Below are 26937 nucleotides of genomic sequence, written 5' to 3' on the forward strand. Positions count from 1 at the left end.
ATACAACTGATTTTTAAAAATCATGTTTCTCTCATTGCTAAACTTTTTAGTTCTTTAAATAACTTATTATTATCACCAAAGGGGCTATTAGTCTCGATTCTTAATTTTTGTCCCTATCAATATTCAAATCAAAGGATGTTGCCATCAAATGTTATTGCCATGTATTATTTTTAAAGAAATAATGTAGCGAATATTAAAAAATGTACAGCAACACAAATAAAAAGATGTTGCAACCAAATGTTATCATCATGTATTATTGTTAAAGAAATAATATAGCAAATATAAAAAAAGTGTTTTGCAACACTTAAAGCTCTAATGGTAATTCTAAAAGATATGCTGTTTTTAAATGTTTTGTGATTTTGATAATGAATTTTATGTGGTGTTAGTGCAAAGAAACTGATCTCTAATGTATATAATTAAAAAGATAAAAAAAGTTCTGTAAGTCATTTCAATAAGAAAACTGAACATTGATATAATTAACTGAGAGAAGACTGGAAAAAATTTAAACAAAAAAGAATGGCATCACTTTTAATGTTCTATCAAAAATTCTAAAAATAGGTTTCTTTAAAAAGTTTGTGATTTTACTGTTAAATTTTATGTAGCATAAATACAAGGAAAGCTATGCTTAATAATAAAGTTAAAAAGGTGTAAAAAAAAAAGTTATGTTAGCAGGAGTGTGTCCAAGAGCAGCATATTTGAAAATTGATAGCTCTGGGAGCATAAAAAGCCTTAACAATGCCTTTATTGTGATATTACAATCTGAATCCTTTCAGAATTTTTTTAAAATAATGAATCTACGTAAAAAATAGAATGACCATTTATTTTGTAATTTTAACTTGCATAAGTATTATAATTATCAACTGTCATTATGAACAAATTATTAGAGTTACAAAAATTTTGTTGTTTTATAATAGGTTTTAAAAAAAAAAGAACTTTTGATTAATAATGAAACATATTCCTCATTGGACTCGCAATATTTTTCATATTGTATTCCAGTGTTGTATATTATATTATTTTAAAATTCACTTGCTTTTCGTTAAATCCGTAAAACTGATCTCGGATAATATGTAATGAATTGACGAAAAAGTATGTGCTAGAGAAACATGTTATGGTAAACTGGAAAAGCGTGATCGTTATAATAATTTGACACTAAAAAAATAATGAAATTAAAGAAAATTAAGAAAATGTGTAAGTAGTTTGTATTCAGTTAATATAACATACCTATTTTCCGAATGTGGCTCCAAATGTTAGCTGAGCTCATTGCATATCATGATGAAGATAACGTTTTTAAATGAATATTTCTTTTGGCAGATGAAATTAATCATTGTTTTTATGATAAATATGGCACCAACATATCCTTCATTCAAATAAACAAAAATACATATAAAACCATTACCAACTTGGACTGTCTGCTGAAAAGCCCAGACTGATTAATGTGTCTGTTTTTCATGCCTTTAACTACTTCCCTAGTCGCAGAATATGCAGTGTTGGATAGAGCTGGTTTAAAGTAGTAGCAATATTGATGACCCATAATGTTTTATTTAATCCAACACAAATCAAACCAACATTACTGTGCTTTGTTTTTAAAGAAATCTTTACATCCAGTAAATTTAAAAATATATTTTTTGAAGGCAGCATGTCATTTCATTTATAATTGTGCAGTAGAGATTAAATGACAGATCACTTTTCAGAATTACAGGAAGTAAAGATTATATTAGAAAAGTTATTGCTTTGCTATTTTTAGAATGAAAATGGGAACAAAGTTATTTTATTGTTATTTGTTGTTAATTTATTATTAGAAAAATAAATATTCTATATATATATATATATATTTACACATGCACACTTGTACATATATGTATGAAGTTATAAATTGAATAGTAAGAAAATAGATTATTATGCTATATATATTTTATACTAGTTGAGTGTATGTATTTGTGTATGTATACATATATGTATATATATTTATATATAAATATTAGGTTCTTGAAACTTGTGTCAAAAACTGTGGGAAACGTTTTCAACTGCTTGTTACACAGAAAGATTTTGTTCAAGACCTAGTAAAGTTGATAGGACCAAAAAATGATCCTCCCACTGCTGTTCAAGAAAAAGTGCTTAGTTTAATCCAGGTATAAATACTATTGTTTAAATTTTTTTTATTATTTATTGGTAATCCTTACATGTAGTATTTTAAATTATGGATTATTATTTTGTGTCTGATATTAAATGTTTGAATTCCTTTGCATAGAGTTGGGCTGAAGCATTTCGTACTAATCCGGAGATGCAGGGTGTTGTGCAAGTATATACCGATCTAAAACAAAAGGGTATTGAATTTCCATCATCTGATTTAGATACAATGGCTCCAATTCATACACCTTCAAGGGTAATTTTTCCTCTTATTATAGCCTTCTTAATATGGGTTCAGTATAATATCAATATGAATTTTATGGTTGCTTCTGTACATATTGTAATATGTACTTTGCATTGTTGAAATATAAATTTTCTACTTTTGCATTGTTAAAAACATCATGAAACATTAACCGAAAATAATGTGATGTATTGAATAGCATTTTATCAACTACTAGACCTGTTAATGCATATACTCATTCAATGATTTCTTATTATGGGCTTTACTAAAGAAAAAACCTTTTGTAGTATTATATGCCATTAATAGATGCATATGTCGTCATTTTGTTGATCATAATTCAGGTTTTTTAAGTATGGGTAGTAAAGAGGAGAAAAAATGTATCATTTACCACAATTTAGGAACTTATTTACTATCCATAGCTTACCAATTATGGCACCAATTGCTGAGTGGATATGACATTTGAACATTGTTAGTTCAGTTTGGGTTCAGCCTGGCAAGTAGGCTTTCAGCTCAGTTGTTTTCATGGTTTCTCCATGTGTAGCAGAAAAATTAACCAATTTATTTACAAATAGCCTCTATAAACACATGTCTGTCTTTTTTTTTTTTTTTTTTTTTTTAAGTAGTACAGGATTAGCAAGAAATAAGTATCCCACTTCAGAGAGTTCTAGAATGCATTCTGTTGGTCCAAATGAGATAAAATTTGTTTTCCATAAATCAAGAGATGCGCTTGACATTAATTAAATAAAGAAATTTAGTACAAAAATCTGCCAATAATTGGCCCTATAACACAAAATAGTTTTTATTTGCATAGACTGAAAATATGAAACATCATTTTTGTTACAACGCAATGCCTATTAGCATTATTCTTTGGATAAAAAGAAAGTGGATTCAGCACAAGCATTAGTTACTTCTCTGCACATCATGCCTACATTGCAAGAAAAGCACTACTGGTAAAATTGTTGTACCAGAACCAGCAGATTCCATCATATGAAGCAGATACGAAAAGGTGCAATGTCTTCATGTGCTCTATGCAAGATGATAAAGAAATTTGAAGCAACTGGGCAACTTTGCATTCTTCCAGGTAGAGAATAAAAGCAAATCCAGTCTTCAAGCATCGAAAATGTGGCTACTGTGGTCATTAAGCCAGCAGTATGTCATTGCATACTAGTGTAAGTGTGCCAGTTGTTTTCCATGTATTGGATATGCCGTATTCCACTGTGCGAAAAATTTTATGACAGATTTTGAATTTTTATCCCTACAAAATCAAGCCTATTGCAGGACAGGGACTCAGAGGTTAATAAAATTTTTGCAGTACAGTTCCTTGCTCGAATGGTGGTTGGTGTCACTTGGCCATGAAACATTCTACGGACTGATAAAGCCTACTTTTGCCTCGGTGGACAAGTTAACACTCACAGTTGTACAATTTGGGCAGTGGAAAACCCTCATACCATCCAGGAATAAGCCTTTTATCCCGAAAAAGTGAAAGTATGGTGTGGTTTTATATAGTAGTAGTCATGATAGTTTTTTTACCTTTATCATTGGACCATATTTTTTGAAGAGATAACTGCAAATGGAATCCAAACTTGTTCTGTCACATGTCAATGATATCATAATATGCTAAGGGATTTTGTAATCCCACAACTTCAACAGTGCAGATGCATTCAGGACATCATTTTCATGCAGGATGGCACATCTCCTCACACTGATCTTCATAGAAAACACTTACTAAGATAGCATTTTACAGATGAACAGATGATCAGCTGGCATTTTCAAACAGCATGTCCTCCTCATTCGTCGAATATCTTCCCTGTGACTTTTGGCTGTGGGGTTTCCTGAAGGACAGTATCTACCTTGAAAAGCCAGCATCTGTGCCAGATCTGAAGGACAGCATAGGGCACCATGTTATTGGTATTTTGTCAGACTCACTTCAGTCAGCTGTGGAAAATATGGTTCTGCAATTAGAGCACATTGTTGAACATGAAGGGGGACATATTCAGCAGCTATAATGTTACTTTTTTATATTATTTAACAAAGCATATTAAATATTTTGTGTGTGTTACAGCGCCACCTGTCGAATTTTTGTACTAAAACTAATGCTTATGCAGCAGAATCCATTTTCTTTTTATCCAAAGACTAATGCTAATAGGCATGCGCTGTAATGCAAATGATGTTTCTTATATTTTCAATCTATGCAGATAAATACCATTTTTTGTTATAGCGCCACCTATTGGCAGATTTTTGTACTAAAATTTTTTAATAAATGTCAAGCGCATCATTTGAAATATCTGTAGTTCAAATTTTATCTCATTTGGAAAAATATGCATATTCTAGAACCCTCTGAAGTGGAAAACTTATTCTTGCTAACCCTGTATTTAGCTCATAGCATATACTTTGCCATAATCGGTTAAACAAGTAAATGTTTTATTTATAGTATATTAAACTGATAATTTATATATTCGCAGCATTCTTTTAGTTGGTAAAAGATATTTATTGAGTTATATATTACATTTGGGTGTGGAATATTTGGTTTTATTTAATTATTTTCTATTAGACCATACATTTTTTAAAAATTCATTTCATTATTATTTTTTAACATTTACCATAATCTTATTTCTTTTTCTCCAGACAGTTCCGATGCCTCCTCCAGTTCAGCCACAGCACCAAGAAGTGCAGCCCAGGGTAATATTTTTCTTTCTATGCCATGATATTATTTCTATATATTAATTAAAATGATTATGTTTTAGACTATTATTATCTTTTTTTATTCATGAAATTTAAAAATTAAAAGTATTTTTGGACATAAAATAAGAAACCTTAATTTAAAATAGTATCTCAAGTATTTGTTTTGATGTAATGTAATTTATCGTATCATAGTTACAGTACAATGTTTGAAATCTGGTTGTCAAATATCCAGATCTCCGGACCATTCCCCCCCCCAAAAAAAGCTAGTCCAGGCATGGAGAATATACTTACTTAAAAAGGGGGTAAAAAATTCAGATGAGCTATAAAAGTGATTTTTCTCCTGACTGACTAGATTTCTGTATACCATTTCACACACCTGCTGGCTGTGAATCACACCAGTCATCTTGCCAGTGACAATGCATTGGTTGACATTATCAGACTTGCCAACTCTCCCGATTTAGGCGGGAGACTCCCGATTTTCGACCGCTCTCCCGCCAACCCGATTTACAATATATTTCTCCCGACTTTTTCTTATTCTTAAAATTTCTCACGATTTTTATGGAACTTGGCTTAATACTTTGTTATATGAACAAAAAAAGTGATTTTGGACGTCCGAAGCAAATGAATTTTCTCTAGATTATATCTAAAACAAAACCTTGCGAATTACATAACTTCTGCTTTGTGAGTGAGAGCATATACGTATCCAGAAACGTCCTTCTCCAGTTCTCCAATGGGCATCGTGCTCCACTGCGTGTCATCTGGCATATATTAGCCATTGAGGACAAAACAAGCTGTTATTTGGATGTTCTTTAGTTATTTCGGTCATTTTGTCCTGAGTTGTGTGAGTACACGTGCCTTCGGGAAATAGTTTTAGAAATTATCATCTTTTGTTAAATCTGTGAGAAAGGTGAAATACTCGTTTACGTTTCAAAAATCGTTCACAGTTGACTTTCCTTCCATTATTTCTTCAAGGAAATGTAATAAATTTGCGATGTGTACTGCCTGTCGTTGCGATTTTTCAATTTCGCATGGTGGAAGGGCGGATGGTCTCAAACATGTGCGTACGCAAAAACACAAAAGCAACATGAGCTGTTTTGAAAAAAACGAAAAATTAAATTTTTCTTCGGAAATAAAGAACCAAAAAGTTATTAATGCAGAATGTCTGTTCTCTGGCTTTTTACTGGAGCACAACCTGCCACTGAATGCATCGGATCAGGCTGCAGCTTTATTTAGAAAAATGTTTCTTGATAGTGAAATCGCTAAGAAATATTTAAGTGCAAGAACCAAAAGAGGTGCAATTGTTAAAGAAATGGATTTGAAAAATAAATCTTCAGTTATTGATCCATTAAAACAGCTCTGTTCTGCCTCTCTACGGATGGAAGCAATAATACCGATTCAAAACTGTATCCAATTGTTGTTTCTTTTTTTAATCTAGAGTCTTCAGAAATTGAGTGCAGTTTACTTTCTGTCCCCACTTTGGAAGAACATTTGACAGGCTTTAATACAGCACAGCTAATTATTAAAACTTTAAAAGAAAATGCAGTCCCTCTGGATAATTGCTTAGCACTAGGTGCCGATAATGCACCAGTATTGGTAGGCTTGAAGACTGGTGTTGCAGGCATCTTCAGAAAAGAAAATTCAGATTTGCAGATTATGAGGTGCACCTGTCACCTCCTAAATTTAGCAGCTGAAAAAGGAGTAGCTTCTTTACCAATAAATGTGGATGAACACATTGTTGATGTTTATTATTATCTTGAAAGGAGTTCTAAAACGGAGGAAAAATTGAAACTCCAACAGCTGCATAACAGCAGTTTACAATTAGAAAACTTGGATGAAGTTATAAAATCAGTTAGGATTGACACCCAGTGGAGTTTAATTGGAAAACTGAAAGATGCTGATGGAATTTTAAAATATAGTGAACTGTCTAGAATTATGTTGGCCATCTTGACAGTTCCCCATAGTAATGCAGAGTGTGAGAGAATTTCCAATGTTGTTACGAAAACGAGGAATAAATTTAGATCTAATATTAGTGATGACACATTAGAAAACTTTTATTAGTGAAAGCAGACCTACGTGGCAATTGCCATGAACGAAATTATGAAGTTTCTTTCTTAAAGAAAGCAAAATCTGCCACTGTTTATACCATTTGTACATAAAATGATTAATTTTTTTTTTTTGTTTTTTTAAACGATACAAGTAATAAAAATGTTTTTTATGTGTAAGGTATTTCTGTGTTGCTTGCATTTAAGAATTAGTTACTATTTAAAGTTAATTCATTATTAAAAACTATATTTTCCTCATTTAAAAAGTCTTTTTAAAATTGTGAAAAATCTCCCAATTTCTTAAAAAAATCTCCCGATTTTTGAGTGTCATAGGTTGGCAAGTATGCATTATCCATAACATGCTTTCTTCAGCTTTTTTTTTTGGTGGTGGTGGTGGGGGGAATTTTACATCTGACCTAAAAATAAGTGAAGCTCTAAGATATATTTGTTTGGAATGGGATGTTGCTTATGTAAGTTTTCAATGGGAAAAAGATAAAGAATTAGATTCTGAAGAACTTAAGTTCAGTTAACATAAAAATGTATGCTCTTCCTTAACTTTCTAATTTGATCCAGCTTATTTTTTTTTTTTGCAAGTAATTGTTATTACAACTCTCTTATTAAATTCAAAGAATTGAATTTTCAGTTATGTCAAAAAGAGTTTCTAACTCTGTAGCTATAACAGGATCTGCAAAGAGAAAGAGTATTTAGTACTTGCCTTGTAATGTGGCATTGGTGCAGTTTGAGTTTAAAAAAGTGGGATTTATGCTGGCAGGAAAAAAAAATAGCAGCAACTATGTTGCGAGCTTACTCTTGTGGACAGGCCTTAAGAATTTAAAAGACCATTTCTTAAGCTTAGTTTGGCAATGAATTTCCCTTCAATAAATTTTGATATCTTACTCACATACACACATATTATATATATATATATATGTACACTGCACACACACAAAAAAAGGGGGAGACAGTTCTATATCTCCCATTCTACTAGGCTGATTGACGAAATTCAAATTGCATTTTCCATGGGTGGAAAGTGCGACTTAGGTTATATATTAGATTTATATATAGCATTGTTCTAACATAGGTACTTTGACACAAAACTGGGCATTTTCTGAAATGACATGCCAATTTTTGCCACATTTTTACGACCTAAAGTATGACTAAATATTAGATTTTTTAAAATTTGGTTTTAAATTTATGAAGAATTTATAATCATAAATTTAAAAATTTATCTTGGCTCATTTTTATCAGTTTGCACAAAGAGTAATTTATTTGGCAAACTTTCTTATTTATAGCAACTTATTTTCCTTTTATAGCAACCTGTTTTCCTTCTTAATTTATAGCAACCTGTTTTCCTTGCAGATAAGCGAAAAAAAAGCCATCATTCATACTTTCAAATAATTTTAACAAAGTGTGTAAACCACGTTTGGCATTATTATTGCTTATAACAAGTATGCCAAATTTCAAAAAACAAATATGTAAATTCATGTATATCCTAGGAAATTTTAAATAAAAAACTTTAATTTTTTGCAGGTATGCTTAGAAATGCATCTGCTTTAAAATGATGGTTAAAAATTTCAGAAGTTATATTTCAATTTTTTTTCAAAAAATTTATAAAAATATAAAAAATAAATTAAAGTATAAATTTTTAAAATAAATCATAAAAAATAGGTGAATTTTATTTGGAATGAGCCTAAATTTTGAAATGTGAAAGGAAGAATCAAATTTAATAAAATAAAGAGGTATTAATAAATATATACAAGATTCAATTAATTTTTTAAAAACTACTTGTGCGATTTTTACAAAACTTGGCAGTTTAGCATAATTTGAGTCATAGAATAGAAATATGGAAAATGTTGATATGTTATTTCAGAAAAAGGCTGATTTTCTGTCAAAATACCTATATAGGAACAATGTTATGTATAAATTTAATACATGTTCTAAATCGCACTTTTGAGACATGAAAAATGCAAGTTGAATTTTGTCAGTTGGCCTAGTAGAACGAGAGATATAGAATTCTCTCTCTCTCTTTTTTTTTTTTTTTTTGGCACATTGTATATATTTGAATTTGAGCCATATTGACAAGAGTAATTATAAAAAAGCATTTGTTTTTAATGATTCTGTAATTATATTTCTTTATTTGTAAATAAAACTGAATTTATTTAAAATAGGGCATAGTAAATGTTGCATGATAAAAAATAGGCAGTTTAAAATTCAGTAATACATAATCAAATAAATCACATAACTTGTTAAATAATTCTGTAATTTATTTTACTCTGTGAAATGTTTGGAGTGTGTGCAGAAGTAAAGAAAGTTTTAAGATCATTTTCGACATAGAATTCTTTACTATGTATCTCATTAAGTCAGACATGGTGATATTGAATTATTTTATCATTGACAGGATCAGCCTGGTTCTATTCATCCACAACAAATGGAGAAACTTAAAAAGGAACTAGAAATAGTTCAGGGAAATATGAGAGTTTTTGGAGAAATGCTTACTGAACTGACACCAGGCAAAGAGCATCAGAGCGATCTTGAGCTGTTACAGGTAGTATTTTGAAGAAAAAAAATTACAAATTAACTTATTTTTTGAAGAAGCATTTGTTTTTAAAACTGAGTCTTTGTAATTCTAGTTGTAGGGAATAACTCAAAAAAATCCATTAAAATTTTCTTCAGTGACAATTTTAAATAAAGTTTTGATAATTAGGAAATTTTAATTGGTACTTACGTATTATCGCAACCAGGTTGGCGCGATTTGTAAGTTTGAGTAAAAAAGTATGAATAGAATAAAATGTACATTTATTAATTACAGATAATTTTTAATACAGTTTTTTATATTATTTTGTTTTAAAATATAAAACAGCAATTAAACCCTTCCGGTTTCGAATTTGAATAAGTTGCAGAATTATTTTTTCGGCGGAAATCTTTTGGCTGTTGCTTTTAGCACTGATTGAAACCGCTGTCACAAATGAAATTCGGCTACCTTCAAACCAATTTCCGGTTCTCACACCCAAATGTTGATTGCACTCTTCGACGTTACATTTCCAGAAGATTTGCTTTCCAAAATACAGTTTCATTTTATGAGAATTTTTACAAGTACGTTCGTTCGGTATAATTCCATAACCAGTAAGAAAAATAATTTCTTTACGAAAAACTACGTATAACACGTAGGGTTGTCGTAAGTAGGGTAGCCAAATTTGGCGATTTATGCAAATTTTGGTCTGGTTGCGTTAATACTTAAGTACCTTTTAATTTAATAATAATATTATAATGCAGAAATTTTATGTAGCATATGTAAATTGTAATGAATAGTTTCATTATAAACATTTAAATAGTCTGTCACTAAATTAAAAAAAAAAAAAAAAAAACATTCTTTGGACCAGAATTGAGATGAATGTACACATTTGAGTAAAATGTGATTTGATTTTTAAATAAATTTATTATAAAAAGAAGTAGTTTGAAGCTGTGCAGCAAGACATTATATTTGTAAATATTCAATATCGCTTTCATGAATACAGGAAGAAAGATCAAACTAACAGGGAAGTGGGAAATCAAATGAACAGTGAATTCAGCTATGCTGATTGTGAAAGTATGTTCTGTAATAAATGAGAAAAAGCATCTAGTGAACAGTAAGATTGAAGGAAAAACACAATATTATACTTAGGCTGTTATACTTTGGAATGCATCCCTTTTTTTGGAAAATCCATTTCAAATGCGTGCATTTACTGTTTTGAACAAGTTAATGCTTTTGTAGTGATAGTTAACCTATCTTAACAGTTTGACTATCTGACTTCAGCCTCTAGATTGAACTTGTAAGGCAACTGTACAAGAATTTCTTAACTTCATGTCATCTGCCACGTTATACCTCTTTGAACGATTGTTCACGACTGCTAATAACCAGGAATCTTCACATATCAGTACTTTATAGTGCTTATAGTGTACTTTATAGTTCTGTAGATACAGTAGTATCTAGAGAAATGGATGCCAGCCACCAGACATTATTATACCATGTTTTGTAAGTTTTACATACCAGCATGTCCCCTCCCCATTATTTGCATTTTGTGATTAACTTCATTAACTATCATTCCTTTCACCCAGAACACTACCAGAAATCCATTTTTAAAATATTATGAGATGAATAGGTACTGATGTGTGGAGAACTGCAATTAATTTGAATTTTCATGCATATAACATTATAAATAAAAAATATATTGATGTTTTATTCAGTTTCCGTTGTATTTAGCATATTTTGAATTGTTTTTCTTTCTTTAAATTTTTAGTCTCTCAGTTTTATTAATTAGGAAATAAAATTTCTGATTTTGTTTCTTTTTCATTTTATACTATTTATATTTGCCTGCGACATCAAGTATATTTTAATACAATTAAATTTGTATCATGCTAAATGTGCCAGCTATTTAACAGGATCTGTGCAAAACATGTCAAAGTATGCAAGGACGAATCGTGGAGCTTCTAGACAAAGTTGGAAATGAAAAAATTACTGGTAATATATTTTTTCTTCACTTAGCATCATACTTTTTCTTTGACTGTTATAGATTATGTTAAAAATGCCATGTAGGTTACATATATCGATATAATTGTTGTTATAATTTATTTTTGTTTTTTCTTTATAATTAATATTTTATAAGTATTGATGTTTTATAAGTGTAATGTATTGTAGCTGAAAGTTATTTCATGTATGCAAACTTCAGCAAGTATTCATTTCATCATTCATTTAAGAAGGGAAGCAGTCTTTAAGTTGAAGAATAATATGTGCTAGATTTACTTTTGCTTGAAAATGCTCCTTATTTTATATCTTCCACATTGTTTATCAAAATTACTGCGTCATTTTTGTGAATAAATTACTGGTAATTGTGAATACTTGCAGAAATTTTCCTTTCTGGATGTTCTGTAAACAACCATTTTTCCACAATTTATGACAACTATGCTACATTAAAATCGTACATCTCATGTGTCCCACAATCATTTTGAAATGCAGGCATCTGTGCTGAAATTGTAACTTGCTGTTGCATGTTCTGAAATGAAAAAAATGAAATTTAAAATTAAATATTGTCATTTATCAGTTTCTTATACAATATACAATAACATGCTATTTTTATTTCAAAGATATAGCCATATTTCTGATTTATCGTGTATTTCTAATGTAAGATTTTATTAAATATTATATTGAAATGCAATTCCTTGTTATCAGTGGTTCTGCGCTAAATCAAAACTGAAATAAATTGTAAATATTAGCTAAAATATTGGATTTTTTTATCCAATATTTTATTGCATAAATATGGATCCGAGAGTTGGGGAATTCAATTTTTAATCAGCTGTCAGGTTTAATGGTTAGCTGAGCAGCTAACTGAACAGTCTTACAGAAGAGTGGTTAGAGGAACTTACGACATTTTTCCTTTATCTTAGGAGAAATTGCTTAAACTATTTCTAGCTATTTATTATGTAATGTGGAATTTTTATGAAAATTTCTGCATTTCTTCCTGATTATCTGAATTTATTATTTGAATCAACAAGTCCTAGCTTGCAACAACAACTTAACATTAAACAAATTTGTTGATCACAATAAGTGATATATTTTCCATGTTTATGTACAAATGTTTCTAACTATATTTGAATAAACATTAACTGCAATCAAATTGAATAGCATAAAATTAAGGTAATTTATTTTCATTGACACGTTTATTTATTTTATTTTAATGTTTTTATTGCTGGAGCATTTTACTTTTCTGCTAAAGCAATATCATTTGGTGCTTTTTACTTCCTTTTATGAATTAAAGGAAGTATTGTTGTCACAAAAATTTTCAGGTATGATATTTTAATGAAAATATCCATTTTGACTGCTATCGAATGCAGTTTAACAATATTTTTGTGTGACATCTGTACGTAAGGGCAGAATAAAGGACTCTGTTTCTTCAAACGAACTATAAAATTGATTTAAAATATAAGATATTTTTCATGGTGTCTGTACATACATGTGTATGTATATATGTATCTATCACACATAACTTAAAAATCGAGTAGCCTCGGAACGTTGAATCTTTGTATATAGGACTGCTATAACATGTAGTTGTGCACCTCTCTTTTTGGTTGCAGTCGGCCGTACCAAATATATATATATCCAATCTGTTACTCAGCTTTGTGAGCACATTTTTTTATTATTATATTATATATTGGTAAATTGTGCATTTTTTTGTTTTAAAAATGATTGAATTATCTTGTTCTTATCTTCCGATTAAGGTTTTCATGCATGCAATAGTTGGAGAATTATCAACAATATAAATGTTGTTTAAGTGCGGCTAAGCCTAATTTTTTTTTTTTTTAACCATAGCAGCCATATTTATTTACATTTCAAACTTAGCAGAATAGTGAATTATGTCTTTGTGCACCTTCAGTGTCTTTTTGCCGAGTGGAATTAAAAGAAAACTTTTAGTTTTGTGCGCCAAAAAATCTACCTTCTTGTCTGTTGACTGAATTGTGTGTTTTTGCATAGAAACTGTAATTTTAATTGTAAAAATTGTTTTATAATTGTTTCAACTGTATTTGGTGTTTTATATTTTTCAATTTTTAATAAAGATATTTTGAAGTTTTATGTATTTTTGCCTTGTCACGAATTGAAAACTGAATTAATTGAATGAGAATTGTATCTCTAATGAAATTCAAGGAAATAAGTTTAAATGAAATGCAGGAAAAAAGTAGGTATGATTTAATATTCCAAACAAAGAAGTCATGTGGTTACACATTGGATTGTTTTGTTTAGATGTTAAGTGTCACAAATTTGATTTGGCTGCTTTTCTGGTGATAAGTGCCTTTATAAACTTCACTTACTCAACTATGTTTTTTCATCTAATCATTTATATTATTACATAAAAGCAATAAATGTAGTCATTTGTAGTTATATATAAAAGCAACAATTTTATGATTTAAGATTTCTCAAGAGGGGGACTAGTTGGTATTCCATTTCTTCAAGAAAGTATTCTTTACAAAGAATGACTGTGTTCAGATAACCACATCATGAAATTAAGAAGTGACTTGAAACTGAAATGGCTCTGCAGGCTTCATTCTTAATAGAGAAAAAAAGATGTTGGATCATGCATTCCTTTTTAGTGCAATGTTTATTAACTACTGTTATTTTTTATTTTAGTTTTGCATATTTTATTTAGCCATTTAATGTGCAAAAAATGTAACTACTTTTCTGGATTTGTTTTCATTTTATGTTTCTTCTCCCCTCCTTCTCAAAGTTTGATTTAGGGATAAAACAATTGGAAACAAAATTGCCAATATGGTGCTCAAAATGCGTGGTATGGGTGTAATAAAAAAATGCCTATTTATTTGCTGTTTAGTTTCTGATCTTTGCTTGTCTGTTTACAATGTAATGTGTGGTAGTCCTTTAAGAAGCTTCTGAACATGCGTAAAGAAAGTTAGTCTTTTGTAAGTTTGGGTTTAAAGGTTTACTCCATTTTATGAATTCCATGATAGATAATGGGACCTTTTTCTATTATGGGATAGAAATAATATGGGATATAATTAAATAATAATTAGGATAATATATTATGGGATAGAAATTAATTATTTTCCATAATAGATAATGGGAATTGCTTGTTAATGGAAATTTTGGTCACAAGTTGTAACTGATAGTAGAACTTCAAATGAAACATTTTTAGTTAATCATATATTTACTTTAGCAAGAAACATAAGGTAGGAAGGTTTTTAAAGCAATAAATGAAATAAATATAGAAAAAATTGTCATGATCAGGAAGTGATGCTGGAGGAGCTAGATCTTGTTTCAGTTCTGAAAAAATAGAACTGAAAATGTTTAAGCCAGATTTCTCTTAAACATTTTAAATGATTTTTTTCTTTCAGAAGATAATTATTATGATAATTGATTATGATCTTGAGTGAGAACTGTGCACAAAAATGGAATTTAAATTTTAAAGCGGCATTAAGCCCTAGAAAGAATTAATCCAAACATTTAGAATGGAAGGACAAAACTAATTTTTTAACCTTGGTTAAAAAATTAGATATTAATATTTTGATTCAATAATTACGCTTTTAAACCCGATTAGTACACTCAAATAAAACTTTTTGTCTAATCATATTGATATCAGTTCAATCCAAAATGATTCAAGCTCTGTGTGAATAGTTAATGTTACAACAGGCTGTCATTTCCTGTGTATTCATAGTCTCATTATCTAGTTTCATTGTCTACAGAATACTGAAAAATCTTAATTCTGCAGATAACAAGGGATTATTGTATATAAATGTTATGCACTATATTTTACGTTGCAGCAGAAGGCAAACCTAGTAAATAAGCATTTTTTTTTTCTTTTTTAAATCTATAATTAAAATTTTTTGTTGTAATATTTGTTATTTATATTTTTGTTATGTTAACTTGTATTTTATAGATGTTAGTGATTAATTGGGTTTTATTTCTTTAGAGGATTTACTTCAAGTTAATGATGAGCTTAATAATTTATTCCTGCGTTATGAAAGATTTGAAAAAAAGAGAGCTACAGTTGAGAGATCTAATAATCAGTTGCAAGTAATTAGTTTTAAAACTTCTAAAATTGTAACTTATTTTAAGAACAAATTTATACTTCTGTTGTTAGCATATTTTATAGTTAGCATATTTTGTTGAATTTTTCAGCTTAAATTTCATGTCATGTAAGAAAAAGTATTTACAGTAATCTGTTGACCTTGAATTTCCCCCATGCTTTCCTGAGGATGATATCAGTGCTTGTATTCTGTCACATTTTGAAATAAAAGAAAATTCATTTGAAATCAATTCTGTCATACTTTAAAATAAAATTCGGTCACATTTTTAAATGAAATGATGCAACAAAGTGTGATTTGTCACTGATTGAAGTGTAATTTGTCACTTAAGAAGTGATCATTTTCTATCATTATAGCATAGAAGAGCAAGAAATGAAATAAAATGTTAATTTTTGTGCTTGTCCATTAAGGAAGCATAGAATCATTTTATTTATTTATTTTGAAAATTATATTATGGATGAAGGTATATATTATGGCGTAGGTATGGATGAAAATTATATGTTAATGGAAAATATGCTGTGCTCAATCTGATTAGTTATTAATAGCAGAGTTGGGAATAATTCAACTACAGTGTAATATATTAACAATTGAATTTCAATTTAATTGCAAATCTAAGTAATTCAGTTACAATGTAATTGTAATTTGAAATCCTTCAGCTATAATGTAATTGTAATTATAGTTAATTCAATTGCAATGTAATTGTAATTGCAGTTAGTTTAGTTAGAATGTAATTGCAATTACAGTCATTAAATGACAGTGCAATTGTATTAAAAATTATACTATTACAATAACTGAACTGCAGTTAATTCAGTTACAATGCAGTTCTAATTACATGATTTATAATTACATTAAAACTACAGCCACTGTTATGATATTGTATGAATATTAACCAGCATTACAATGTAATTACAATTAAATTTGTTAGTATTTCTGGTTTATTACACCTTGTTTTTATTTATGATATAAAATATTGTCTTCAGAAAACAAGTGAGGAAACATGCCTTGAAAATTGTCAGACAAGATGAACAGAAATCATCACGAAATTTAAGATCTTAACTTTTATGTGCCGTCACATATAGCAGTTACTTAGAATATTGTCATTTGGCAAAGCATAAGATCTTTAATTTATCTTTAAAATTTAAGTTTTTAAAATCACTATAGTTACTTCAGTTATATAATTATATAACTGTAATTAATGCAGCTGTAATTAGAGTTATAACATAATTGCAATTATTATTACAATATAACTCCAAAAGCAATTAAAATTTTGGCTTAGGAGTAAACAAGTAGTTAAGACTTATTTTGAATTGTGGTAGTTCTGTTTGGTGTCGAATTCTGACGAACAGTCTGGATGTTTGGATATCTTTGCAGTTTTCCTTCCATAAATACGAACCAGTTTTTCTTTGTTAGAAACTCAATATAGCAGAGAGTGGTTACTTACATGCATGAGAATAAATAATACACAACATACTGTTGGGAGTTTGGAACACAAGTGAGTTTAATTGGATTGCACAGTTATAGAAATATATATAAAAAAAATCAGTGGCACCATCTATGGGCCAAGAACATATTTAAAGCTAACCTTTTTTTTACACTCCCACTTTAGGTTTAAATATCATCATCCTAATTAAATACAATGAGAAATTATATCAGCACACATACATATAATAAAACATTAAATTACATTAGTCTTCATTTTAAACCCATCATCTTTGCACACATTTCATGTCTTGCACTGTTTACATTTTTCGTCAAAAAATCTGCAATCATATCATTAGTTGTGTTATATTGTATGTCAATGTGCTGAAGTTTTACAGCTTCTTGCACAAAATGGAGTTGTATAGCAGTATGTTTCGATCTACCATGATACACACTATTTTTGCCGAGATTAATAGCCCTGTTGTTATCGTAGTATAATAAAACTGGCTTTGCAGTAATAATTCAAGTTCTGTAACAATTTTGTTAAGCCATATGGTTTCTTTAGTAACTGCAGAAAGAGCCACATATTTGACTTTTGTTGTACTAATTGCAATGGTAGGTTGACGCTTACTACACCATGATACTGCCCCACCTCCAATGAGGAAAACATATCCAGTGGTTGGTTAATCCCCAGCACACCTCCATAGTTTGAGTCGCTGCAACCAAGGATGTCAGAACTATAGTCCTTTGAAAAAGACAATGTAGCATCTGTAGTGGCTCGAAGATATCGCATGATGTATGTGCTTAACAGCATTCAAGTGAACCCTTGCCAGATTTTTGGAGAACTGGCTAAGGAAATTCACAGCATAAGTTATATCTGGTCGTGTTGCTTGAGCTGCATAAAGAAGGCCCCCAATGGCAGCCTGTTCTGCCTGTTCCTTAAGTTACCTGTTCCTTACTAGTTGGTATTTGCAGTTTAGATAACACTTGATTTTGGTCTAGTGGTGTTTTTACACCATGAGATTCATGCATATTATATTTGCGAAGAACATTCGCTACATACTGAGTTTGACTAAGGCTAATGGACCCTTTAGTTCTATCTCGTTCAATTTTAATTCCTAAGCAATAATTTACTGTTCCCTGGTCTTTTCATTTCAAATTTTAAGTTGTTTTACCCAATTTTTAAGTTTTATGTTATTGCTAAAAGTGAGTAAGTCATCAACATAAATAGTGACAATAACTAGTTATTTATTTCCATTTATTTTAATATAGACACAGCTATCAAAAGAACTTTGCGTCAGTCCCATTTCTATTAAACCCTTTTCTAACAGTTGGTACCAAAGTCTATCACTCTGCTTTAAAGCATCTAATGCTTTGTTTAATTTTAGGACCTTTCCCTTTAAGTTTTGCTTTAAAATTCACTGAAACCATTTGGAATTTTCGTATAAATGTCTTAGAGTTCCCTGTGCAAAAGCCATTACAACATCCATTTGTTTAGTTTCCCAATCATATATAGCTGCATAAGCTAATAAAACTTTTAATATTACGTATTGGACAACTGGTGTAAATGTTTCAGTATAGTCTATTCCCTCAATCTGATAATAGCCCTTAGCAACTAAACGTGCCTTATATCTTTCAATCTTGCCTACTGAATTACATTTAATTTTGAAAACCCATTTACAATCTACAATGTTCTTATTGTTCATTTACAGTCTACAATGTTATTTCCCATGTTTTGTTTCTAATATGACATAATATAGTCTCACATATAGAGTCCTTCCAATGGTTTCATCATTGCTCTTTAATACTTCATCATCAATGGCTTCGGCTCAGAATACACATCATTTGTTGCCGCTGTTAAAGCTGTAACAAAGCACATACAATCTAAATTTGGCATTCGCACTTCTGGCATCCCGTGTTTGTCAAAGTCCTGATAATTTTTCGGTAATCTAAGTTTTCTGTTTCTGGTCAATATAGGTAGCTCATCAATTATACTACTGTTATTGTGGCTATCATGTTGAGCAATATTATGTTCATCGTGATCAGATTTAATACTAGCATTAACTAATTCATGATCAGACTGAGTACTATCATTAACCATTCTTTCCAATTCACTGTTCTGATCATCATCAATTGCATTCTCAGTATCTGAAAATGTCGTAATCATGCTCCCACTGAATGAGGATTCATCATAAAATTTTGGCATATTGCTTGCCTTTATTTAGTACATTTCATTTTCCAAAAGCTGTATATCTTGTACATTATATATATTTTATAAGTTTATTTTTATAAGTTTTGGGATCTATTAATCGATAGCCTTTTCTATCCTGACAGTACCCAACAAGCATTAATTCAGACACAATAACACGCCGAATAAATACTGATTCAGAAGTCAAACAACAAAAATCAGCGTTAATTCACAAAATTTTCACAGGACTAGTTTCGATGGTTTTACCGAACCATCATCTTCAGCTGCAAAACCGCAAATGAACAAGATAGGAAATAATGTTTAGATAAGATAAGAAAGCCTGGACAAGAATAAGCAAGTGGCGCCATCTGTTGGCGAAACCAGAACTAAAACATAATTTCTCTAAAAGCCGAAGGCAAATTTGGATTGGAATTAGGATCGTTAACTAGAACAGAAAGATTTTTATGAATGTGAAATGCCTCTAGAAAATCCAGTTCTCCAATGGAAGATGTTTTTTGAATAATTTTGGCAGCAGAAAAATTGAAAGTGTGATTTTCGGACCAACAATGTTGAGCAACAGAAGACTTCTGTGTTTCCTTTTTTCTAACATATGCCTCATGTTCTTTGACGCGAAATTTTAAGGCTCTCTTAGTTTGGCCAATGTAAATTAAACCGCACTGGCAAGGAATCCTATAAATACCCCAGGAATTCATATCCGGAATGGGGTCCTTTAGTGTAGAAGTTGGAATTTTATTGATGGGAGAGTAAACAACCCGAAAGTTAAATTTCTGCAAAATATGTGCAACTTTATAGCTAATTGATGGAAAGAAGGGAATGACAACAGAATTTTTATAATCTCCTAAAATAAGAGTGTGGCTTTTAGTGTGTTGAGATGAGAATTTTTTAACTGCTTGATTAATAATGTTGGGTGAAAAGCCCCTGTCAATAGCTATTGCTTTTAAATAATTTAGTTCTTCATCAAGGGCTAGTTTGGAGGAGCAAACTTGAAGAGCACGGAAAACATAGGAATAAAATGAAGCTAACTTTTGTTTAGTCGGATGACATGATTTAAAGTGTGGTGGAAGGCAAACCGATGAAGGTTTACGGTAAACTGTAGTACTGAAGTTGGATGTGTTACGTGTGACCAGAATGTCGAGAAACGGAAGAGAATTGCAAGTCTCAAGTTCAAAAGTGAACTGAATAGCAGGATCAATAGAATTCATTGTTGAAAGAACTCTATTTAAATCATCTTTATTACCTTCAAACAGGGTAAAAGTATCGTCTACGTAGCGGAACCATGCCGGGAAGTTTAAAGTTTCAAACAATTTTGATTCATAATAATGCATGTAGATATATTAATAAATATTACAAGCAAACTGAGGGATTAGCCATGGGAAGCCCCCTCAGTCCCATCCTGGCTGATATCTACATGCATTATTATGAATCAAAATTGTTTGAAAATTGTTTTTGTTTTGGAATGTGAGCAAATGCACGACATCCAAACACTCTCAAGCATTCTAAATTTGGCTTATCACCGTATTCCTTTGCTTTTATATCCCACTTTTTACGTTTTTGTTTTGGAATGTGAGCAAATGCACGACATCCAAACACTCTCAAGTATTCTAAATTTGGCTTATCACCGTACCATTTGTCATAAGGGGTCATACCTGCAACTGCAATAGTTGGAGATATATTTTTACAGTGATTTACAGTTTGCACTGTTTCTGCCCAATAATTTTGATCAAAGTGAGCATCCACCAACGTTGATCATACTCGCTCAATAAGAGTTCTGTTATTACGTTCAGCTACACCCATTTGCTTTGGTGTAATGGAATGGATTTTTAATGCTGAATTCCATTTGATGCTAAATATTTATCCACCTCATTGTTTACGTACTCAGTACCATTATCTAAATGTAAGATTTTGATTGATTTGCCAGTTTGCCTTTCAACAAATGCTTGGAATATTTTGAATTTTTCAAAGACTCCAGATTTATTTTTAAAAAAATAAACAAAAGTCATTTGTGACAAATCATCAATAAAACTAATAAAGTAGCGAAAACCACCAATTGATGCTACATTCATAGGCCCACACAGGTCACCGTGTACTGCCTAATAATGCTTTTGCTTGCTTAGCTTTTCCATTAGTAAATGGTTGTCTATGCGTTTTGCCTTTAATGCATGACACACAATTTAGCAATTTTCCATTAAATGAAAAACCTTCGACCATATCTTTTAATCTGGTCATCCCTCCTTCACTTAAATGGCCCACTCTTTTATGTAATAACTCATTTGAAATATTTTTAGCAGTAATTAAAGCCCTCTCATTACATAAATCAAGAGAATACAAATTATCTCCAATACCTGTTCCACTAGCAACTAAATGCTTACCATCATACGCAAAACATCTTTCACTTGTAAAACTACTAACCATTTCAAATACTTTATTTAAATACTTAATGGACAGTAAATTGGCTGTTGCTGTTAACTCTGAAACATGTAAAAGATTACTTAAAGTTACGGACTGCCTTCTTTTTATTTCTAGATAAAAGGAAAGTTATTTTACCCTCTACTTCTATCACTGAACTTCCTGTTTTTATTTGATGAATACCAGCATCCTGATAATCATCTAATAATTTTTTATGTGGAGTCATGTGGTACGAAGCGCAAGAATCCATGTACCAAATATTGGGATCTGGATTAAAGTTAACTACATGAATTTCTGCTACATAAGTTTCTTCCCCTTTTTTTATGTTTTAATCCAACATTAGGCATTTTGTTAAGCTTGTATGTTAATTCAGAAAAAGTCCAATTTTGTGTCAAAATACCTATGTTAGAACAATGCTATATATAAATCTAATATATATCCTAAGTCACGCTTTCAAGACATGAAAAAGGTAATTTGAATTTTGTCAATTGGCCCAGTAGAATGGGAGATATAGAACTTTATCCCCCCCCTTATTTTGTGCAATGTACATGGAACTGATTTTAATCCCCCCCAACTAATCTTACTTTTAATTTCTCATTGCAACAGAATTCTGTATGCCCCTTACTGAAACTTTTTTTGCATTAACAGAACCAGGTTTGTACTTTTATTTCCTGTTCATTTTCGATAATAAATAAATCTTTTTTGGGTTGTAGTCATTTAGGTAAATCCTTGCTATATCGAGGGTCACAATTTATCCATTTCTGTCCTGTATAGCTTTATATAAGTATTGTAAGTTTCCACGCATGGTTCTACAAATTGTTGTGCCTTGATCCATTTGCCCTCACATTTGTTGGTGAACATTATGTTTTTCAGTTTTTTTAAATTGTAAATCTTGGTTCATTATTTTATTTATTGTTGCAACAATTTCCCTAGGCTATATAAATGAAATTATCAGGGGTAGTTACTTTTCTCATTAAGTAATTATAATTACTGCATTTACTATCACAGTTACATTGTAACTGTAATTAGATTATGCAGTTACTTTGTGATTAAAATTGCAATGTAATTACATTGTATTTTTGCCATGTTAAAATAAAGTGTTTTTTACCATATTGCCTTAAAACTAATATGGCAGTTAAGAGTTGTAATTAATTTTCTCCTGTTAATTGAATACCAATGTGTGATCAGTTTGTTTTGATTCATTTTATTTATGTTATCGTGTGTTCCCTGAAAATTATGAATTGAGTACAGTGGATCTAAAGATAGTATTTGCATTAGCTGCCACCCCTCGCAACCTACTAATGGTGGGTGTCTGAAATAATTGAATACTGGCAGTTCAGCCATGGCATGGATATTAGTAAATGGGCCACCATAGGAATGTTTGTATAGTTGTTCCCATGTGTGATGTAAAATTGAAGCAGATTCTTGTATCTTTCACTAAGGCATCTCTTCTCCTTAGGTTGATAGCTTTAATTGCTTTACAAATTCAGTCAGCCATAATATCTTACCCAATTCTGCAATGGTTAAGCACTTGCTGACTAGTCATTCATCAGAAAGTGGTTGTGTATCCACCAATTATGTCAAGTGCACAGTGGGGAAATTAATTCCTACAAAGGAAATGAAAGAACATCATAAAACATTCATGTTTGAGATTTAACTGTGATCAATTGCCATGTGGCCACCTAGTGCTAAACAGCACACTAACAACTTAGAGCTTTATTTATTATGCCTATTGCATATAATAGGGTTGAAGTGTACCTTGCTGTAAATAACTAAGTAATGAGAATACAGTTTAGTAAAGTCTGGGATACATTAAATTAATATAACCCCTGAACATTATCTTACAAACATCATGATATGTATTAATACTTGTTCAGCATGTTATTGTATCTTAATCATGATATGTATTGGGAAATAATTTACTGCTAATAAAATTTATAGATAAAACATTTTAAAAAAATTACTCCTAACAGTAAAGTTTTTCATGCTACTTTTTGCTAAATTTTAAGAATTCTATTTTTATTTATTTGTTCTTATTATTTTTAATAAGGAGTTATAAAAGATGTCTTCTGCTTACATTTCTAGCTTACAGAGACATTGATTGCCTCAATAAATCAAAGATAGCTTTGATAAATTTTTGTATTGTATATTTTTAGTTGACAAAAAGTATTGGCTGAAAATCTTCTTGGCATTAGCAGCTCATCATCATATAACTGCTGAGTTGAACTTTGAGATTTTATTGCATTCTTTTTACAACCGTGATCCAGTATCATGTGACTTTAACAAATATTTTGATAGTGATGTACAGGACTTGGTAAATACTATAAGAGGCCAGTCCTTTGTTAATGAAATACAAATACAGAAAACAATATATGCATGGTTGCAGGAACAACTTAAAACATTCTTCTCTGTATGGATAAAAATTTTGTAGGCAGACATGAAACATGTAGTGAGAAATAAATTTATTTTTATGTGTGTACTTTTTAATTTCTTTACTGTTAACAATATTGGTCTTACTTTTTCTTTTACTTTCTGTTATTTGCCCTTTGTTATTAGAAATAATTTTCTTGCTGCATTTTATTGATAACAAAGTGCAACATCTTTTCTGATTCATTTTTATATCTGAAGTTAAAGTTTTTAAATGATTTTTCAATTCCCTTCCCCCCAAAAAATGTATGGTTATATGGAAGTCAACTTACAATTAGTTTTTCTAAAATAAATAAATAAAAATAAAAAAGATATAACTGTTCCATAGTTGTATATCTTATTTCATGTTAATAGTCTCCTGATTCCAGCAACTTTGTTAAATTGATTTTAAAATGTTTTACATTTTTGTTAGCAACAGTCTTAAGAAAGCAGCCATCATGATTTTTTTAAATTTAGTTTTGTTTTAAATGCAGAATGTTGTAGAAAATAAGCCTTTGATTGATCTAGAAGAAAATATTACTTCTGCTGAGCAACAGTTACTGGGTTTGAGTAAGTATAATTTCTATTTTTTTAATTGCCTAATTTTAATAGCTTTCATATGCTTGTGCATAACTTTTTGTCCATCCTAAAATTTCAGATCTGAATGCTCCAAATGCTGCTTTAGAAGCTTCAGGACAACCAGAGAATTCCAGTGTTGATGAATTTGACATGTTAGCTCAGTCTAGGAAGTTAGAGCAAGAATTATTGTTGTATGTATTTATATAAAAGCTTAAAAGTTAAGCTGTTTGTATTAAAATTTTACAGAATTATCTGTTATATCCAAAATGCATACCATAGATGTTTCATGTTTGTCAATAATACCAAGAACGAGAAAACTTGCAGTTTTTTAGAGTATTAGTTATGGTGTTTTGTTTGCTCATTCAAAGGCAAAATCTTTTATTAGATGACATGACATCGAACAAAATATTTTTATGTGTACAATTATTATATGGTGTATTTATCAATATGTATCCTATTGCATTTTTATTAAATTTTTGTTGAGTGGAACACTTTAGGATTAGGAACAAAAGTACATTATCTCATGCTGCCACTTAGCTCTATTTGATTTTCTTTTGTGTAGAACCTAAGCAGATATATTACAAGGTTTAATATAAGTACAAATATTCTAATTCTAGAATAAATAGTTTGCTTAATTTTGGAAGTGATAAATGTGAAAGTAATAATGAGAATTATTTACTTTTTTTTATTCTCGAAAAATTAATATAAATTCATGCTATGGAATAAAATTCATATTTGCAGTGGTGTGATAGAGAGTAGCCAGATTTCATGTCTGTAAAAGCTGTATGTCAGAATCATAAGATAAATTCAAGAACAGTGACAAGATGTTACTGTATTTACTTTTTTTTTTTAATAAAATAGGGGAATTATCTTTGAGAAGAAAGAATTGTTCATATAAATTAGCAAAGATATCAAATTTTTATAAGCATGGCTGTTTATAAATATAAATTAATTATAATTATTTCTCTGTATTCAGGAAAGTATGCTTTATTACTCAGACTTTAAACTAAGATATGCTAAACACTTGTTTCCTTTCAAGTTAAAAAAAAAAAAAAAAAATTCCCTGATTTTAATTTTTTCCTCTGAATATTAAACTGGTTTATGTGGGAGTATAGTCAGATTGAAAGAAGACATGGTGATCTTTATGATAATGTGAATTTTTTTTTTTTTTTGAATGAGTTTTAACACAATAATTGAAAACTGAAATTATAGTTATTCTTGATCCATACACCGTCTACTGAAAAGCATAATGGCAGGTATGATGGGGTAATACACATTGTACAGAAATATAGTTGATACTAATTATAATGACCTTTTGTATCCTAAATAAAAAGGATGTTACGAGGGCAATCCAAAAAAAAAAAAAAGGTCTCTTATATTTTTAGATATACAAAGAACCGTTTATTTTCTTTAATTGCTGCATCACTTTAAAGATTGAAGAATGCTTTATTTTTCAACATAATTGCCATTTCGGTCGATACATTTTTGTAGACGCTGTGGCAGTTTTACAATGCCCATGTCATACCAGCTTGCCACCATGCCCTTCAGGAAGCATTGAATCTCATCTTTCACCTCATCATCGGAGCAGAACCGCCGTCCAGACAAATGTTCTTTCAGCTTAGGGAACAGGTGGAAATCGCTGGGTGCCAAGTCCGGACTGTAGGGTGGGTGTGTGATGACGTTCCAACCAAAATTTTGCAGGAGATCGACGGTTTGACAGGCAACGTGAGGACGGGCGTTGTCATGGAGAATGCTTACACCCTTGCTCAACATCCCTCTTCAAAAATCGAATAACTGCGCGCACTTCGCACTTGGCGGTAACATTTATCGGGAGCTCCATTTCGAATGGCTGCCAAGCCAAAACTGAGCATCCGAGCGAAGCGCCTGCATGCTTGTGTGGTAGCGGAGAAGGCACCACTCACAACAGTGTTGCCAACAACCGTATTAAAACTTTCTCTACGTCCCCCCAAAATGGGAGACCTTTTTTTTTTGGGATTGCCCTCGTATAATGAATGGTCATTATAATGAAAATGCTACACCAATTGTTGTAATGGAATGGTTGTTTTCAAGAACAGTTGTTATAACAAACCTGACTGTAGCAACTAAATACCGAAATGATTTTAAAGTAAACTTTCAATGTAATAGGTTTTTGTTTAAAAAAGAAGAGTATATTTCTTCACTCTTGATGAGCATCTACACATAAAGATTATTCCTGTTCTTAAATCATTTTTAATAATTTAGATCAAACTAGATCATCAGAT

The 26937-nt window shown here is 30.5% G+C and overlaps 1 protein-coding gene across 2 annotated transcripts in view; it reads left to right on the top strand.

Moving 5' to 3' along the window:
- LOC118181515 (TOM1-like protein 2) overlaps positions 1–26937 on the top strand; it is a 92368-nt gene that overhangs the window by 30706 nt on the left and 34725 nt on the right. For both annotated transcript variants that reach the window (XM_035350672.2, XM_085810837.1), the window contains exons 4-11: positions 1983–2129; positions 2249–2383; positions 4994–5047; positions 9491–9637; positions 11512–11590; positions 15543–15646; positions 24592–24667; positions 24756–24867. In XM_035350672.2, the coding sequence (XP_035206563.1) occupies positions 1983–2129; positions 2249–2383; positions 4994–5047; positions 9491–9637; positions 11512–11590; positions 15543–15646; positions 24592–24667; positions 24756–24867 (854 nt within the window). The remainder of the gene's footprint in view (positions 1–1982; positions 2130–2248; positions 2384–4993; positions 5048–9490; positions 9638–11511; positions 11591–15542; positions 15647–24591; positions 24668–24755; positions 24868–26937) is intronic.

Source organism: Stegodyphus dumicola, chromosome 2 (assembly GCF_044657685.1).
Source record: "Stegodyphus dumicola isolate Sdum_Otavi_A_Nest chromosome 2, ASM4465768v1".
Lineage (NCBI taxonomy): Eukaryota > Metazoa > Arthropoda > Arachnida > Araneae > Eresidae > Stegodyphus > Stegodyphus dumicola.